This window comes from Electrophorus electricus, chromosome 13, assembly GCF_041902795.1.
Source record: "Electrophorus electricus isolate QZ-2024a chromosome 13, ASM4190279v1, whole genome shotgun sequence".
Classification (NCBI taxonomy): Eukaryota; Metazoa; Chordata; class Actinopteri; order Gymnotiformes; family Gymnotidae; genus Electrophorus; species Electrophorus electricus.
Genome location: NC_137509.1, coordinates 14,123,226 through 14,142,672, shown reverse-complemented (window position 1 = coordinate 14,142,672; position 19,447 = coordinate 14,123,226). Strand labels below are relative to the sequence as shown.

The following is a 19,447-nucleotide window of genomic DNA, read 5'->3' as shown; positions in this document are numbered from 1 at the left end:
CCATATAATTTGACTTAAGAAGGTAACAAAAACATTGATTTTATTCAAAAGCTAATGCACTCATCACACTAGGGATTTACATATATTATACTAGAGATTATATTTGGAGAACACTGACAAAAATGAACAAAAACATTTTATTTAATCAATCTGTCATCCTAGATATCATTCTCTTGCTCACCCCTTATGAAAAACACCAAAAATGGTCTGGACAAAACCTGAAGATCTCTCTTCATCTGCAGAATAGTCTTCTGCCTCCAGTATGTCCCATCCTGATCTTATATCAGTCTCCGATAAATCTGTAGTATCATGGGTTTTGCTTGAAGGTGACGTCTTCACAGTTTCATCTTCCTGGAACTGTTTTTTTTCCTGAGGACTTCTGCTGAGAAGTGGACCATTGAACTAGAGTCCTATTTGGTGTTCTTTAATGCTTCTCTATTGTTTCTCTCATCACATGCGCACAAACCCCTTTCTCCTCAAACCATACAATCTTTTGCATATGAAGCAGAATATATAAGCAGTGTAGACTGGGAATGGAGTGACAAAATTTTGCTTGGAGTGAGAAGCTCCTTTTTAGAAAGGGGACACCTCAGGGCACACTCTGGCCCTAAGAACACTAGGACTACTCAAGCCCATGAGCATAACAAATGCTAATGTCTAATAATGTAACTGTATGGTAGCATTTGTTAGAAGCCTTATCAGTGGTTAAACACTCTACTAACATGCAGTCAGTGAAAAACAAACTGACTGGGATTAGCAAAGTATTTTTCATTAGGAAAAGTTTGTGAGGGAGCAGAAGGTTTATGCTTGCTGCACCAAAACCACAGAAACGCATGCCACAAGTCCAAATAAACTCACCCATTAAGCGTGAATGTTTCTTCAGCCTTTCTTATCTCTAAGGGTTTATCTTTAAAAAGACAGCAATAATGACTTTGCTGTCAAGATAAATTGTTGTATTAAGCACACCATACACTGAGATGATTCCTTACCAGCTCTTTTGATGTCCATTGTTAGATCCCATTCTGATACCCTAAGCTGGGTAACATTTGAATCAGCTACAAACTCCATTTGGGTCTGGGTTGGACTAGAGGCTGATATTACAGTTGATGTTACATACAGATAGGTTTGTACAGATTCATGAGACATTGCAGGTTTTGATGGGAATCCAGGGATTCTTGTTTCATTTGGGCAACAAGGCACCAAAGCAAACATATTTGTTTTTTCTTGAATTGTAGGAAATGTAGAGACAATGACATCTGGTTTTGTCTTCAGAGGTTTTTCCCAAATTGAGGGCAAATAAGGCATTATACTTTCGATTTGAGTAAGATATTGAGTTATTTGCTTCCTAGATGGCATTCCAGAAATACTTGATACATTTGGGCAAGATGATAAGAGGGCTGTCATTGTGTGCTCCATTTTTCTGAGCCTGTTTGCAGACGGAAATCCAGGAATCCTAGCCTTATCAGGACACATTGGTACAAGTAAAACCATCTTTATAGATCTTTCAGAAATATTAGTTATGCTTGTAACCAACACTGATCTCTCTTTTACTGACTCACTCCATATTGGCTTTTCCTGAACTGACCATGATGATGCCACTGTGACTAGAGAATTTCCTGAAGGGAAGCTAGAAGCAACAGCGATCTTGTGTTTAGGTACACTGAACCACAGTTTTCTGTCAGCAAACCAGTCTAAATGTGTTGTTTCTTCTTTAGAAGGGAATCCAACAATGTTGAATCTCTTGGTGCAAGAGGAAAGAATATTTTGCATTTTTGGTTCTGGTACAGTTGGAAAACCTGGAATTCTGGTTTTTGATGGACAGCTTCGCACCAAAGCAACCATTCTTTCAAGATTTTCTTTGTTCGCTTTTGCCATAGTTATGACAGGTGACTTTTTTGTTTGCCTAGCCCACATAATGGTTTGGTTGGTTGGCCAATCTGATGATAAAGAAATCTGTATGCTCTGACATCCAACTATTTGGGACAGCACTGGACAAGAAGGGTGAATGTTTTGCATTCTTGGCCCTCTCTGACATTTAGGTTGTGCAGATGGAAAACCCTGAATACATGCTACAAGAGGGCAGGTTGGTAATAAAGATATACTATTTCTCATATACTCTATATTCTTAACACTCTCAATAATAAGTCTTTTTTCCTTCAGTGACTTTCTCAAAATTGGATCAATGAACCATTCAACTTCTTTACAGTCCTGTTTAGATGGATATCCAGGAATCCTAGAGGTAAGTGGAAATGATGGATGGAGATTTGACATAGATGTCACTACTTGAGCTTCAACTTGTGCAGTGGGGAATCCAGCTACCTGAGCTTCTGGTGGAAAACAAGACCCTACCATTTCAGTTGTGTCTTCTTTGTATGGTTCACTAAGATGTCCTTTTGATGCTGTGATATCACTTGATGTCTCCTTAGGCATCCCATGTAATCCTTCAGTATCATCCTGCAAAGTGCATCCATCAAAGGTAGCCTCTAGTGAGCCAGCTGAAGCAAGGATTTCCACACTTGGCACCTGGATATCTCTTCCTTTAGCATATGATACAGATGGAAAACCAGGAATAAGTGCTCTCCTAGGGCATGTTGGAACAATATCTGCCATTATCATGGAAATCTCAGTATACTGAATTGGTCTAGTTGTTGTAAAGACTGCTTTGACTGCTTTTGACTGCTTCTCTCCAAAATGCATTTTCATGTTCAGCCATTCTACATGAGACCTGTCCTCTTGAGCTGTAGATCTTGAAGGTAGACCAGGTACTCTTGATATCTCTGGGCAAGTTAAGCTAATGGATGATATTTCTAAAACTCTGGGCCTCTCAGTGGATGGAAAGCCTGGAATACCTGTTTTACTGGGACATGAATAAGCCAGAGATAGCATGTTTTCAATCATTTTTGTATCATACTCAGGTCTTCCCATAAATGGTGTAGACAGAGTGGTAGCTACTGGTACCATTTGTTTCTGCCATAATGTACACGTATTTATGGGCCAGTCCATCATCTCTGTCACAGAAGTGTTAGACAAAGCTGTAGATGGAAATCCAGGTACTCTAGAAACTTTTGGACATAATGGAAAGAGATCCACCATGCTTGGTAACCACTCTGCCTGTGGTCCTTTAAATAGACTTTTACTCATCGAAGGGACCAGGTTACTTATATCTTTCAATGTCTCTTTTTCACCGTCATATTTGTATGTGAATTCTTCTGGTTTTTGTTTTAGGTCGCCAAGCCTAGAATGATCATAATCAGCATACTCATTGCCTATACCTGCAGAGTCCTTCATATTTAGGATCTCAACATTTGTATTTTCAAATCTAAAGAAAGCAAAACATTGTGGTGAGGGAATGAGACATATAATTTCTTATAAAATTATGCAAGGACATTTAGTATAATTTAAACATAACCATGAAATAAATAACACAACAAATCAGTAATTGTACTTCAATTCTATATATTTTGTCTTCTAGCATCTCTTCCAAAAGAGTATAAAACATTGTAACCACATACCCAATAAACAACATATTCACAAAACACAACATACACATACACGGGGCTCCATTAAATTCATGAACTTTTTTCATGAACCTTTACCTTAATTTGTAAAACACAACTTCAGGTTAGTCTCAAATGTTTAATTTGTCAAACTTAATTAGCATTGTTTAAGCATAACCATGAAATAAATTCATGCCTTTGTTTGATGAACAGAAATTCTTTTGGTATGTCATATTCTCTACCACACTGTGTAGGTACTGGTACAGATAGACAAATGTTTTTAAATCTTATTAAGAGGGAAATACACGAAGAGTTATAGAGCTGTTATTGCAAGACATGCAGAATATAGCACTGGATTAGGTTACACCATGCACTCAGGGGGCTTTAGCATACAGCACTGAACTAGGTTACACCGTGCACTGAGAGGATTTCAAGCAAAACTCACCTCTCCCTTGCAGTAAGTAAGAGTGGCATATCTGGAGGATTGGAGTGCCACATTTTGCAGTGTATTTTCCTGAACATAGGGTTTGTAAAAAATTATTTTATGCACAGACTACTGGCTGCAGAGTGAGAAATTGAAGTTTCTTTTTTCTTTTTGCATTATGTAACGATCCTAAACTTACCCACTCTCCAGAATTCCCTTTTCTTTTTCATCACTTCTTGCCCAAAAGCCCATATCCTCTTTGGTCTCCTCCATTGAAACAGGATCCCATTTAGTCACATTCTTATAAGTCTTTTCTAATACTGTTATTCTGTCTGCTGAATGTTCCATCTTTACACTTTGTCTATGATTATAAATATATTTGTTTGATGGAGTGATTCCCTCATTCTTTGGAATTTTTGTAGGGTCTTCAACATGTGTCAAGGAAAAGCTAGAGATGCTAGCTGATTCTAACAATGTAGAGGCATGGGTTTCAACAAGTTTTGATATGAGCCATAGTGCAGATGGAAAGCCAGGAAATGTTACTTTTCTTGGATAAGATGGCATCAATAAAGCCATGTTTTCTATGTGATCTTCATCCTCCGGAAATTCATATTGAGGTGGATATAAAAGTATAGAACTGTGTGGATGAGTTCTTGTTTCTTTGACCCAGAATGGTTCAGAGTTCATAGGCCATACATCAAAAGAAGCAGATTCTGTGTTAAGGGCAGGTATTCCAAGGACACAAGAAGCTATTGGACAGGAAGTCAGAAGTCTTATCATACTGTGTGAGTTCTCTTTATTCTGTGTTGGTAAAGATGGAAAGCCAGGGGCATTTGCTTTTCTTGGACATGTTGGAGCTAAGGTTAACATAGTCTTTTTGACATGAATGTTTTCTTTCAATATGTCCATAACTTTAGCTAAACTAATGTCCATTTGAGACTTTTCCTTCTTTGGCATTCCAATTAATGCATTCTTGTTGGCTCTCCATTGTTGAATTACATCTTGGTCTGTTCTTTGAACCAATATGGATGGAAATCCAACAATTATGGATTTGTTTGGGCAAAATGCTAACATATTCACAATATCTGGATGTTTCTGATGACTAGGCTTTGGGACAGATGGAAAGCCAGGCAAATTTACTTTTCTTGGGCAAGATGGCACTAATAAAGCAATGCTTTTTATGCTATGTTCATCATCTGGAAATTCATATTGAGGTGGATATAAAAGTTTGGAAAGGTATAGATGATTGCTCATTTCTTTGACCCAAAATGGCTCAGTGATCATTGGCCATTCATCAAAAGAAGCAGATTCCGTGTTAAGGGAAGACATTCCAAGGACACAAGAAGCTATTGGACAGGAAGTCAGAAGTCTTATCATACTGTGTGAGTTCTCTTTATTCTGTGTTGGTAAAGATGGAAAGCCAGGGGCATTTGCTTTTCTTGGACATGTTGGAGCTAAGGTTAACATAGTCTTTTTGACATGAATGTTTTCTTTCAATATGTCCATAACTTCAGATAAAGTAATGTCCATGTGAGACTTTTCCTTCTTTGGCATTCTAATTAATGTAGTCTTGTTGGATCTCCATTGTTGAATTACATCTTGGTCTGTTCTTTGAACCAATATGGATGGAAATCCAACAATTATGGATTTGTTTGGGCAAAATGCTAACATATTCACAATATCTGGGTGTTTCTGATGACTAGGCTTTGGGACAGATGGAAAGCCAGGCAAATTTACTTTTCTTGGGCAAGATGGCACCAATAAAGGCATGTTTTTTATGCTATGTTCATCATCTGGAAATTCATATTGAGGTGGATATAAAAGCTTGGAAAAGTATAGATGATTGCTCATTTCTTTGACCCAAAACGGCTCAGTGTTCATTAGCCATACATCAAAAGAAGCAGATTCTCTGTTAAGGGAAGATATTCCAAGGACACAAGAAGCCTTTGGACAGGAAGTCAGAAGTCTTATCATACTGTGTGAGTTCTCCTTATTCTGTGTTGGTACAGATGGAAAGCCAGGGGCATGTGCTTTTCTTGGACATGTTGGAGCTAAAGCCACCATAATATTTTTTAAATCAATGTTGTCCATAACTTCATGTAAAATAATGTCCAACTTTTCCTTCCTTGTCATTCCAATTAATATATTTTTGTTTGCTCTCCATTGTTGAATTACTTCTTGATCTGTTTGTAGAACCATTTTGGATGGGAATCCTCGCATTTTGGATTGGTTTGGGCAAGATGTTAACATATTCACAATACTTGGGTGTTTCTGATGTATATATTTTGGGGCAGTTGGAAATCCAGTAATACCTGGCTTTGTTGAGCATGATGGGCTCATTAGAATCATGGCTTTAGCTGTTTCTAGGCTATCTGTGGATATTAAAAGAATGTGTGACACTTTTCTTAGCTGTCTTTCCCACAAGATCAAACTGTACGTACATTTGTTTTCATCTGGCTTGATAACCAGCCATCTTGAAGGCAGACCAAAAACATTTGATGTTGTGGGACAAGTTGGAAGAAAATTAATCATATTTGGGACTTCATGAACACAGACTGGTACAGATGGAAAACCAGGAGCAATAGCAGCAGGTGGGCATGTTGGTCTCAATGACACCATATTTCTCATTAGTCTAATATCATGGTATGGACTTCCAATGTCAAGAATTAATTTTACTAAATTCTTTTTTGGCATTACAAATAATGACATCCTGTGGTGAGACTGCCAGTGTTCATCACCTTGGTCAGCAATGAGAAACACTTTAGAAGCAATTCCTGCAATACTGGAAATCACTGGACAAGACTGTGATATATTTATTGTACCTGTATGTTCTTGTGGTCTAGATCTGCTAGCAGATGGAAATCCAGAGACCCTAGACACTGTTGAGCAAGCTGGTCTCATAAGAAATATTACTTTAGACATATCCAAATTCTCTGGATATTTGGACAAAATATGTGCTTTACACTTCAGTTTCTTTTCCCATAAGACCACATTATTTTTGTGCCAGTTATCAGCTTCTGATATAGTGACTGGTAGTCTTGAAGGTAATCCAAAAACCTTTGAGATTTCTGGACAAGTTGAAAGAAAACAAGTCATGTTTGCTACAACCACAGTGTAAAATGGAACAGATGGAAATCCAGGAATACTGACAGATCTTGGGCAAGCTGACCTCAGTGAAATCATTTTTCTCACTATTTTCATGCCATGATGCTGTTTTCCCAGGTTATGAATAAGTTTAGCTGGTTTCTCACTAAGTGGTGTTGCAGTCATTGATCCCTCAAATAATGGCCATTTGGATGTTTCTTCTGGCAAAAATAAGGATGGTAAGCCAGCAATGAGTGTAGTTCTTGGACAGGACGGCAAAATGTTTACCATGCATGGTATTCCATACATATGGAAATCCTCAAGCTTTGACCTATAAGATGAATTTATTTCATTACTAGTATTTTCATTTGAACATGTGATGTCCATAACATGTGATGCTTTTGCATAGGATGAAATAACATGTTGTTCAGCATCAAGTGGCTGTTGCTCTTTATCTGCATTGTCCCGCTGTGCAAATTGTAACATGTGGACATCATCAGAACATCTTGGCAAGTCCACAATGTTTTTCACAGCCACATCCTCCAGATTTGATTCAGAGTTGTCTGTGGAAAGAATACTGATCTCTTGGCTTTTTCTAACTGACCTGCTGACTGGCAAGTCTTGCTTCTCAGATGTATCAAGTTCCAATGTGCATGGTGACCAATGAGAAATGGGCATTATGGGACAAATGGGCAGATAAGCAGTCATGCTTTTGGCTCTAAGGGACAGGTAGACAGGGAGTGGGTTTAAGTAAAATGATCAACGGTGCACACCTACACTGATGACAGTACATGCATGCTATAATCAGATCAGTGCAAGCAGAGGTTACATAAGTATTACTACAATTAAACTAAAGTATATAGATAAGATTACTGAATCATGCCATGCTATGTCATGCTACACTTACCGCTGATCCATTTTAGTCTTTTCTTGGCTCAACTCTGTTTCAACATTCAGGTTCATTGCTTGCTCATGCTGATGTACTTGGTGAATATTTTTGGACCAATTTTGTGGCTTAGGGGTCTCCTCTTTATCAGGGATGACATTATCTTGTTTTCCCTGTAATATTGCTGACTGTGCATCTGATGACTCTTGTAACATGGTGCACTTGACCTCAGCCAAGGGGGCAGTGGGCTCTGTTGCTACGACAGATGTCAGCGTAGTTTGAGGAACTGAGATGGGAGAACTGCTCTTTGTTACACCCCTCTCTGGTTTAGGCAACTCAAAATATTTGACTTGGTAGATACTGGTAGCTTTAGAGTTAGAGGATAGTAGCGAAACCTTGCTCTCAGTTCTGCGAAGGAAAAATATTAGGGCAAGGGTTGGGCAGGATTGACATGATAATAGCACAGCTCACTTACAACTTGGCAATGCTGAGTACAAATTTCTACACTGTTACCATGCAAAATTCAACTATAGTAGCATTAAAAAAATATATATTGCAGACATTCAAAGTCCTTAATTAACAAATCATGTTGGTTAGTGTCATTAAGCCATAATTCTGTATGTAAGACAAAGTGAATGTAGAAATCATATCTAAAATCCCCAGACAAGCATTATTCCTATAAGAATCCAATGTCATTTATCTTCATTTTATTTCTTTACAAAACTCATATTTGCATATTTTAACATAACCTGGCTTTTCTGTTGATACTCATCTGAGGTTTTGTTTTGTAATGTATAGCCTTGTGTCACGTCCACAGACCGGAGCGTTGCCTGTTTCCCAGGCAACCTAGTTACTTCCGTGTTTACGTCAGTCTCTGTGGTTATCTGTCTCCTCCCCTTAGCCTCCAGCTGTTTTGAGTTTGTCCCTAATTGTAGTGTTATAAAAACCCCGTCCCTACGTATCTTGTTTGTTGGTCATTGTCTTTGTCTTAGAGTGTCTCTTTCATTGTGTTTCTGGTTTGATCTCATTTTTTCCTCTATGTTTAGTTACCCTTGCTGCATGTTGCTTTCCTTGTTTAGTTCTGTATCTTCATCATCAATATTGTTTGTTCATCTTATGTAGCCTGGTTCTGTGGTGTTCCCGTTTGTCTGTCTTTATGCTTACCGTTATGTTTTATTATTGTTGTTCTCTGCTAGTCTTTCTTTAATGTTTTATTCCCTCGTTTCCCATTTCTCGCCATCACCGTGTTCTCATATTATTTTGCTGTTAGTCTGTTTGTTCTTTATTCTATTCTGTATTGTTAGTCTGTGTCGATTATTAAACGTATTGTTTGTTTATTCTAGTCAATCAGTTTGGTTCTTTATGGCGTCGTCACTTCGCACGTGTGTTCGCTCTCCACCCCCTCCCGCGTTACACCTTGTATGCAAGGATTTTATTCTACTTCAGTTAACTTAATCTTCCTAAATACTATTTGCCAACCATGTGAAAAACTGAAAAGAAGAAAACTGGCATTATTTCAAAAACATACAAACCTTAAATAGACATATGCTTAAATAAAATATGTTTTATACAAATATACTGAAAATACAATACTAATCCAGGCTAAAAACAAATAATAATAGTCCCCGAGTGCTCATTAAAACACATTTCGCCATTAAGGCTATAACTTATGACCCTTTATTAAACATAAGCATAAATAGAGCAATAATACAATATGATCCCACAGTTTTTTGTGCTTCATTCCATGTGGCACAGCAATCACAAAAAGAATTCAAAGCTTTTAATATATATATATATCAAGGCACAGAAAAGCTTTAAGTATGTATGTATGTATATATATGTGTGTGTGTGTGTGTGTGTGTGTGTGTGTGTATATATATATATATATATATATATATATATATATATATATATATATATATATAATTTATTAGTATTTCAAATTGTAGTTACTTGAAAACACTACAAACACTACAAACAGTTGAAAAGACCAAGGCAAAATATATCACTTTACACCAAAAAAAAAGACTCAAACTCAAACATTACTCTTAAAGCCACCCAAACAGTAAGAACAATCCTTGTCAGAGCTGAGTGTGATCACGTGCGCATTCTGTCGCTTTGAAATAGTCCCTTCTCTTCATCAAAGCACACAGCCCACTCTGTTGGGCTGCTTTAAAGGAACAACCCTAGCTTGGCAAACAAAATGGGTTTCTGGTAGGAATATATGCGAGTACCTTGAAAAATATTCAATTTTTTGTTTTATTCATTTAAAGTGATATTGGTTTTACATATATTCTGTGACAAATTACGTACTGGAAGAAAATGTTGTTTGCAGATTCCTGTGATGTAGAAGCCCTAATGATAATACAATTGGCTTAGAATTTGCCTCTACCTGTGAATCATTACAAAATTGATCATTTCTGAATACAAGACCCCCTTAATTCAAATACCTTTAGTCAAACTGTAAATCTGAAGAAAAGATGTTAAAATAAAGACCAAAGAGCATTCGAAGGATATTTGAGATAGGAAAAGCCTTTACAATATTATCCAAGTTTGTAGATATCAACATTATAGGATCATTTGTGAGGTAACACAAACAAGAGTGGAGGTGTTGGGGCTAAAATTCTAAACCATATGTGTGTCACTAACGTAACACTGTCTACTGCTCAACAAACACTATCTCAACAAGGAAGTATGGGTGTGGTAACAATGTTGTGTAGATGCTTTTGATCAGTAGGGATTAGTCATCTTGTTAACACTAGAATGGTTTTGAAATTTCGATATGCATATAATAGCTTTGATCAAATAAACCCTCTGGAGCTAAATCCAGATAGGTATTTGGAAAAGCACAACTAGTGGGTTTTACAAATGTTTATTTTATACAAATATTTGTTTTTAATTTGTATCTGGAAGAAATATCAAATTGCTGGTGTTCCTTATAACTTTGAGGTAGTTTATTATGACATTTCTTGTCTTTTGGTTTCTGTGGTATATGAAGTGGAGGTTAGCCTATATTAACTTTGGCATTGTAGTTACTAGTTAGCTGGTTCACCTACGTGCTGTTCTTATTGCTCAGACAGCCTGTGTGCCATACAGTTGCAGATATCACACTAGAAAAATATAATGCTATTTGTGGTTATTCTAGCAAAGTGTCTGTGTCACTATTTCAAATTAGAAGACACTGATGCAGTGGAACATGTTTAACTGGGAGGAGATTAGTCTAGGGATCACCTGTTAGCATTGTGTATATTAATTTAGCCTATGTTATAAGATGTGTAGATGCTGCTCTACCTTTTGTGTGATTGTTTCTATTTATCTGCTCTTGACAAGGATAGAGATATTTACATAGAAATTTAATATCATTCCTGTTTTGCAGACAGCAAGATCTATAGCTTCTGAGCGCCACTGCCTACTAGTTACCTCCATAGTTAGCGGTGTAATTTTGACCACTCATTTGCAGCCCCAAACCCCCTACCCAATTTTTCAACATGGATGCCCTTTAATTGGAATATAAATGCAAATCATTTTATCTGCCTCAAGAAATACAGATACAAATTCGTATACTGGGCTCTCTGTGCTTCCCAACCTCTGTGCATTGAGTAGGTTATTGAATGCAAGGCTTTTAAGTATTAAAACTGAAGGACAGAGAGATGGTGCAAAATACATGGAGACTGAAGCAACACAACCTGCTTCAGTCTGCTAAAAATCTAAAGCTTTGGTGAAGCTTCACCTTTCAGCAGGACAGTGATCTCAAGCACAAGGCCAAAGCAACACAGGTGTTGTGAATGTTCTACAAAAGCCAAGCAAAAAGTCCAGATATTGAGTATTAGCATTGTGGTTTAAAGTATTAGCATTGTTATTTAAATTATATGTGTAGTACAATAGTTTTCTTATTTATTTTGATTTTAAAAATTATTTTGTCAGAACATTTATTTTGACGGAAGTGTTATGACTTACCAGCAACTGTTCTGGGCTTTTACACAGAGCTGACATGCAATGACAGCTATAGGCCACATGGCATGGGTTGACCCAATGCACTTAACTGCTTGATCTTAGTGACATTTTCAGAAACTAACCGGACTGTTATCTGGTGCAAGCTGTTGTATAAATTGTTTTAAGATTACACTTTCAAAAAGTTGTGGTCAAGGTCAAATTTATTTATATAGTGCTTTTTACAGCAGTTGTCACAAAGCAGCTTTACAAATGTAAGGGTCCATATCCCTAACAATCTAGATGGAGTTTAGGAAGAAACCTTGGGAGGACCAAGACTCAAGAGTGAACCCATCCGCCATTGGGCAGCCCATTTAGTACCAGTCCATACTTTATTATGATATTTTTAGTCCAAGTAGCCACTTCAGTGTAGATGAGGAGCCAGTGTAGATGTGGGCATGGACAGTGTAGACATGTCCCAAGTGTCCCTAACAAAGTATGTCTATGACCTGGAGCAAATCTGCTAGGAAGAATGGGCCAAAATCACTTCCAGTGTACAAAGCAGGTGGTAACTTACCCCAACCTACCCCTGTTGGTAACTTACCCCAACCTACCCTTGGTGGTAACTTACCCCAACCTACCCCTGGTAGTAATTTACCCCAACAGACCTAAAGCTGTTAAAGCAGCAAAACACCAATGATGCCCAAGTTACTAGAGTGAAAGGGATGAATAATTATGCATGCATTTTTCAGTTTGTTTTAAAGATCTGCTACAAATAATGAATTTTGACTTTGAAAATTTAGAGCATATCGGTTTGCCATATTTTTGTGTCTTGTGCAATCTGTGTATCATCTTGTCATCCTGTAATCCAGACATTTCTAATGACTTTTAAGGTGGTTGAATACTTTTACAAGGCACTATACATGCACACGCACACACACACACACACACACACACACACACATATGCATATATATATGGGTTTTTTTTTAGTTTTCTTTTTTCTAGTCTACAAGTCAAAGGCAGTTCAGTATAATTATTAGTCATATCAGTCACTCACCCTGGTTCTGGCCTCATGACTTGTAATCCAAATGGTGATTCTCCTTCCTGCTTTGTCACATTATGAGTCAGCAATGACTGCTTGTCTTCCATGTGATCAGGTCTGTGACATGCTACATTGATGCTTCTAGCTTTGCGCGGGGAAGGTCTCAAGTCAGTGTTTTGAGGGCCATTTGATGTTTTGGTATCTGTTTTTCCCCCACCTTAACACAAAGAAATATAACAATGTCGACAACCTCAGGCTAAATTAAGATGTCAATCAGACAAAAAAGAATATTATATCATAATTAACTAATGACATGATTTTAATTGCAACATGTCACAATTAATCAAATCACAGAATTCTCACCAGGACATACTGTGCTGGGGTATTCCTCCTCTGTTAACACGCTCAGCTGTCTATATGACTCTGAAAAACACCAGAACAAGCACGTTAGCACACAAACATGTTAAGGATGGCAAGGTATCGGCCGTGCACAGGCACTGTTGGCAAGCCTGGAGCTTGGCACACAGCGGCAATACCAGCAGGGGGGCCTATGTCAGCCTCTTTGTGCTTGTCTGAAAATGAAGAGGGTGTGCTTTCAGCAGAAAGCTCGTGAAATGGCATGCCACTAATGCAAAAGCCTTGGTTAGGTGGAGACTCCACCCTACTCATAAATGGCACGGTGACACCATGGACAAAACACTGCTCATGAATCCTCTGTGAGGCTTAACAAGGCCTTATTTCTGAAGCACAGTAGCATGTTCAAAGACACACACACACAAACACAGCACAGCCTTGACAGTACCTATAAAATTATTCACCCCTTCAAACATTTAAAATTTTTATGCAATTCTCGTTTTCTTCCATATCCATATTATAAGAGGTCTTTACAATAGTGCTTATTTGGGTACATTTAAAATAAAATCTCATAATTTTAAAGTGGTGAATACTTTCCATGGCCAATATATAACATTTTGGGCCTTGTGCATCATACCTTATTGATACATTGGGATAACTGTTGTATGCTCCCACTTGCTCTGCCTGACAACATAAAACTCACTATCCCTACTTCTGGACCTGATATGGGAAAACTTATCCACATAGAGCTAGTGTGGCTGCAGGTTTTTGGTGTCAACTAAGTAGAAGCTGATTCCATGAATTTCATCTGCTTATCTAAGATCAGCTGTGCTGCTGTTTGAAGTTAAAACCTGCCACACCGGTCCTTTGCAGATAGTAATCCCCACCAATCAGAGATGAAATGAAAAGCCTCTAGAGGGCAGTGTTGCCCAAGCTACAGTTCTAATAGACACTAGTTGAGACAGTTTAGAGGCACAAATTCTTCAGTATGCACAAACACATGCTATGAGAATGGGGCTAGTCTGAAGCTTCAGGCCACTAACGTGTACCTTTACATGTATCAGAGGGAGGTACAGGGGCATGTCCCGTAGGGGAGAGGGCATCGGTAGTTTGAGGCTGAAAGTCAGAGCCAGGGGGAGCCAGGGGAGGGAGTGGGGAGGTCATAGGAGGAGAGAGTGGAAATGGAGAGGTGGGGGTCTTTACAGTAAGAGGTACTCTAGGTCTGCGTAGGTTGGGTCTAACCACGGTAGGAACAACCTGGTGCCTCCATTCTAATGTCTGAATCCCACGGAAAGGGTCTAAAACATAGAAGCCGGGATGGACAGATAATGGGAAGGCAATGGAGGAGAAAGAAAGACAGAGATGTTACAAGATAAGTAGAAATTAAGAGAAAGAGCTGTGTGCAGGTTGGTGCTTATGAACACAGTTCCCATAGTGAAGGTTTAAAAGGTGAGGCCAAAAGCTACCAAACTACCACAGCCCGTCATTCTCTCAGAGACGCCATATTTTGACATGTTAAACTAAGCAATGTGGGAATTGTCTTGTCATTGGTTTATGTGCTCATGTGCTAAGAGCCTTAGCAGTTTGCTCTGTACCTGGCTGAAGGGTGGCGGTCGGAGGTACAGGGGTACCAACAGGAGCAGCTGACCGGGAACGAGTAGAGACAGCAAGGTGGAGAGATGACAGCATAGCAGAAACAGGGGGGTGAGGCGTGGGTGAGCTACTGGGTGACACATCAGCAGCGGCCATCAAGGGATCAGAGGGTGAAGATGAGGAACGGAGGGGAAGGCATTCGGGGGGAGGTTTGGCAGCAGAAAAAGAACAGGCAGGCGGCTGGGGTTGAGAAGGTGCCAGGCAACAGGGCAAGGAACAGGAAGCAGGGACAACAACCTCGAATGGGCGTGCCAAAGAAAGCTGAGGCACACTGGGAGGTGTTAGGCATGGAGGAGGAGCTAGAGTAGAGGGCACAGCGTCCATTGATTTCAAAGACCCATCGGGGGTGAGGGAATGCACTTGGGAAGAGGACAAATTAGGATGAGGTGCATTCAGTGAGCGGGGAGCACACATGAAGGGAGTGGATTTTTTAGGCGGAGGGGCTACAGCTGGGGGGAGGGATGAAGTGGAAGCAGGCCGGCGTAGTGCCTCAGAGCTCTGCACTGGCTGCTGACGGACAGGTTCTGTTAAACCAGCAGGAGTCGGACAGAGACTGGGCTTTACTGCAGGGGACATCCACTCTCTCTGCCATGATGCTGAGAGAGGTCATGAGATGGGGGCAAGATGAAGGGACAGGGAAGAGAGAAAAGAATGAATGGGGCAAAGGGTGGGGGAAAGAGGGTATTGGGGTTATTTTAAGGCATGAGTATTGGCAATGTCCAGGGAATTGTGAGAAAGGGAAGATAAATAGAAACATTAGCCTTGCATTTGTGGATAACACACCAAGATCAACATTTTTTCACAAATATACCAGGACTATTTTGTCTTTAGCTGGCTAGCATATATCAGGGAAGTAAAAGAATATAGCTCTTAACTTGAAGTCATAATAAAAGAACAGTGTTTAGAAAATGACATTTCTAAAAACGGTAACCATGCACCTCTTTGTGGTTTATATACCTGTCTCAGTAGCAGAGGGCATACTAGTGGGCCTGGTGAGGGTAGAACCTGGCTCAGCCAATGACATGCGGTACGTTTTTATAGGGCGTAAGGGAGGGAGTGGTATAAAGCCAGGATGGGAGGAGCCAACACTAGAAGAGGCGGGGCTCGTGGCTGAAGGGTGGGGCCGCAAAATGGGGAGACTCTGAGGTCTGCAGGGTCCTGAGATAGAGAGATGAGTGAAAGGACAGAAGGAAAACTTAAACAGCAGCAAATGCCAGGTTAACAGTGAAAGGAGAAGAAGGACAGTTTAAGTAAAGAATACTGCTGACCGTTTAAACCAGTTCAATAAAGAGATTGTAATATATAGTGGTGTGTGCACATTAAATGAATGTTAAATAAATATCTTTATTATTATTACTTTTTTTATGACTTAGATTATGACTTTATTATTATGACTTATATATGGCTGTGAGTTATTTATGTAGAAGCCCAGACAATTCCAAACTCTTTATCACTGTAGTTTCAGCTTTATTCCTTGCTACTTCCTCATATCACCCAGCCAAACCGATAAGAGACAGTAACAAGATAAGCAATACTTAACAGCCATTACCCGTCTGAGCAGTATCAGGCAGAGGAGCTGGCTGAGCGAGGGAGGAAGAGAAGGTGGAGAAGAAAGAGAAAGCAGGGGTGCTGGGAGCAGGAAAGGTGGAGGTGAAGGGGCGCGGATGTGAGAGTGCAGCGACCTCCGCACAGCTACTGGCCTCCATCATGCCAGAGTCAGCCTGGCCCCCCGTGGGCCTTCGAGAGGTGCATACAGGCACTTAAAGGTAGCAGAGTGGAGCAGACCAGCAAACACAGACATTGAACCGAATTAGATACATATCTAATGAGGAAAGGAGAACCTCTCTCACCAATAGAGATACAGCTTCTTCTTTTTTTTACTTCATTTTTACACCAATTTTCACCCTTTGTCCAAGATTATTTCATCTATCACACAAAACTAACACAAAGTAACTTGAACAAGGCACATTAACTTTGAAACAGGCATATTAAGAACATAAGGTTAGTTATATGAGGAAATTCACAAAGTGTTGTGTGGGTTACCATAGGATTCAGACAAAAGCCTCTAACCATGTAGGTTGTAAATTTAAAGTTATTGGTATATAAATCTAGATAGAACAGGCTGTTTAAGAGATGCTTCCTATACAAAACTCAACTTCTTGCACCAAATTTAGGCATTAGTTGTTATTGCATGCAAGAACTCTTATATAACTCGCTCCACAGTAACTTAGAATTGGGTCCCAACTCAGACGCAATATTTCTCTAGTCTGGTCTCACCATTAAGGAAAAAGGGCACCAAATTATTACACACGGTGGACTTAAGCAGAATAATTTACGAGCCAGTTTTCCAGAGGGAAAAAAAAATGCTAGCTGTTAACAGATAAAGTGCTACATAACAAAGAAAGATACCAAACACACTATGCTTCATCGACAGAAACAGCGAACAGTGCCAGTCTGTGGTCAGCTTTATTATTGCACTGAATGCATGAGTGTGTGTACCTGAGCCTGCTGATGGCTGGAAGATTTTGGGCAGGGCAGGAGGATGTGCACGGGTAAAAGCAGGGATGGTGAAGGCGTAGGGGGAGGGGCGAATCTGATGGGGCGGTTGGATGTGGGAAAGAGAGAGGCCAGGGAGAGGAGGACTGACAGCAGGGTGGGTCAGAGGAACGCCGGGAGCAATGGTTAAAGGACTTGTCCATTCCATATCAGAATGAACTGAGAGACGGAGAGGGGGAGAGGAGAGAAAAATGGAAATAATAAGGGGAAAGGTGAAGGATTCAAAGGGAGGAAGAAAGCAGGAAATGGAAAGAAAGAATATTTTATATATTTAAAAGATGAAGGATGAAGATTCTCAAGACGCTCAAATACACAAAGACTGAAATTTTAATTCACAATCATAGTGAAAACACTCAAAGGTGGAAATCGGCTTCTAATGTTCCAGCAGTCTCATAATAAACTAATATCAGTAAATTCTTATTTACAATCAACATCAGCAGTTTCTAAATAAAGAATAAATGATTCTATGGATTTATTATTGCATTTAAATGATACCATATACACGTTCTATTTATAGGATCCTATTTCAGTCAAAAAGAATATGCTATGCTATAATATGTTATGACAAACATGCATATATGATTAGATCTGCATAATTAATCAAACTCCTCTTTGGCAACAGACTATGCAGAGGTGTGAGTAGTGAGAATATCAATACCACCTAACCATAATCCATGTAGAAAATAATAATCACTGCAGCAATATGAATTCACACTTTTGTGATATGACTGCATTTTGTACCCTGCAAGCACCTGTATAGTTGTTTGACTATATGAAGGCACCTGAGGGCATCTGAAAATGGCATTTATAAGTCTGTTATATATATATATGGTACTGAAAAAATTCCCAGTTCTCTTGTTAAGTTCACTAGACTATTATACACACTGCAGATCAAATCTAATAACTGACAGAATGCAAAATTTTGATCATGCTGATCTATTATTAATTATATTATAATAAAAGTTATGAATATCATTGTAATTTCAAATTAGTAGAAATTTTATAATTTTAGAATGGGAGGCAGAATGCTAAAGCAAGATGATATGAAGGTGACAAAATAAAACAATTAGATGAGTAGAGAAGGGTCAGAGAGCTACCTGTGATGGCAGGAGGTGTGTCTGTAGCAGGCCTCCATGCCTGATCATGGACTCTTCTGACAGGAGCTGACCATGAAGAGGACCCAACAGAGAGTACCCAGAAAAAAAGGCCAAATGAACAGAGAGACACAGGTTTGGCATTAGTGGAATGTAACGGAACCGGTGTGACAGACAAACAAGGACCCCCCGAAGCGTGCATGCTTTTGTGTCCACACGCACCTGGACGTGTTTGCAGTCGCTTGGGTGCATGTGTGCACACGTTAGTGTGGGTGAGACAGAGCGAAAGACCTCTGCATGTTCACATGCATGTGTGAGTGCGAGAGCAGAAGACTCCTGCCGGTTTGCATCCATGCTTGAGTCAGAGAGAGAGAGAGAAAAACTCCTACCCGTTTGCATGCATGTGTGAGTCAGAGATTCCTACCTGTGGCGGCCGTTCTTGGGCTTCCATTGGTGCTTTGTTTCCTGTCCTCCTCATCGCTATCATTGAAGTCATCCAGGTTACCCACGTCTGACGGCTTGAGGCTCATTAGACTGGCTAAGCTCTGCATGTCCTCATCACTGCAGGGAACAGAACACTAGCTCAGAAAACAGACCTCCAGTGACACACAGCTAAAGCAGGCGAACTCTCCAACTACTTAGAGCTCGCTAAGTTATGGCATTTAATACTACGCATGTATTATTCGCATTAAAAATATTAAAATAACCAGCACCATAAAAACATACTATGTACTGCTATGTTACAGGCATGCCAGCAGTTTCATACTTCATACCAACTGGCATTAAACTAAATGATGTATGACTTTCTTAAAGATCTATAATAAATTAAGACAGCTCATCAAACTGTCAAAAGCTTACTTCTGTATTTTCACCCATTCTCTTTCAAAGTCTAGCTCTCTCCAAATTCTGGGTTCAACCCAGAAA

General features: G+C 39.4%; 1 protein-coding gene across 16 annotated transcripts in view; it reads right to left on the bottom strand.

Moving 5' to 3' along the window:
* ehbp1l1a (EH domain binding protein 1-like 1a) overlaps positions 1 to 19,447 on the bottom strand; it is a 37,614-nt gene that overhangs the window by 10,194 nt on the left and 7,973 nt on the right. For 4 of the 16 annotated variants that reach the window (XM_035519767.2, XM_035519769.2, XM_081725377.1 and 1 more), the window contains exons 6-20: positions 18,948 to 19,084; positions 18,527 to 18,592; positions 17,373 to 17,588; positions 16,423 to 16,632; positions 15,831 to 16,031; positions 14,816 to 15,469; positions 14,270 to 14,518; positions 13,230 to 13,289; positions 12,882 to 13,083; positions 7,913 to 8,299; positions 4,121 to 7,723; positions 3,943 to 4,011; positions 990 to 3,319; positions 859 to 907; positions 182 to 382 (exon numbers count right to left, since the gene is read on the bottom strand). In XM_035519767.2, the coding sequence (XP_035375660.1) occupies positions 182 to 382; positions 859 to 907; positions 990 to 3,319; positions 3,943 to 4,011; positions 4,121 to 7,723; positions 7,913 to 8,299; positions 12,882 to 13,083; positions 13,230 to 13,289; positions 14,270 to 14,518; positions 14,816 to 15,469; positions 15,831 to 16,031; positions 16,423 to 16,632; positions 17,373 to 17,588; positions 18,527 to 18,592; positions 18,948 to 19,084 (8,634 nt within the window). The remainder of the gene's footprint in view (positions 1 to 181; positions 383 to 858; positions 908 to 989; positions 3,320 to 3,942; positions 4,012 to 4,120; positions 7,724 to 7,912; positions 8,300 to 12,881; positions 13,084 to 13,229; positions 13,290 to 14,269; positions 14,519 to 14,815; positions 15,470 to 15,830; positions 16,032 to 16,422; positions 16,633 to 17,372; positions 17,589 to 18,526; positions 18,593 to 18,947; positions 19,085 to 19,447) is intronic. The other 12 variants (XM_081725378.1, XM_035519771.2, XM_035519775.2 and 9 more) reach the window with 10 other exon arrangements.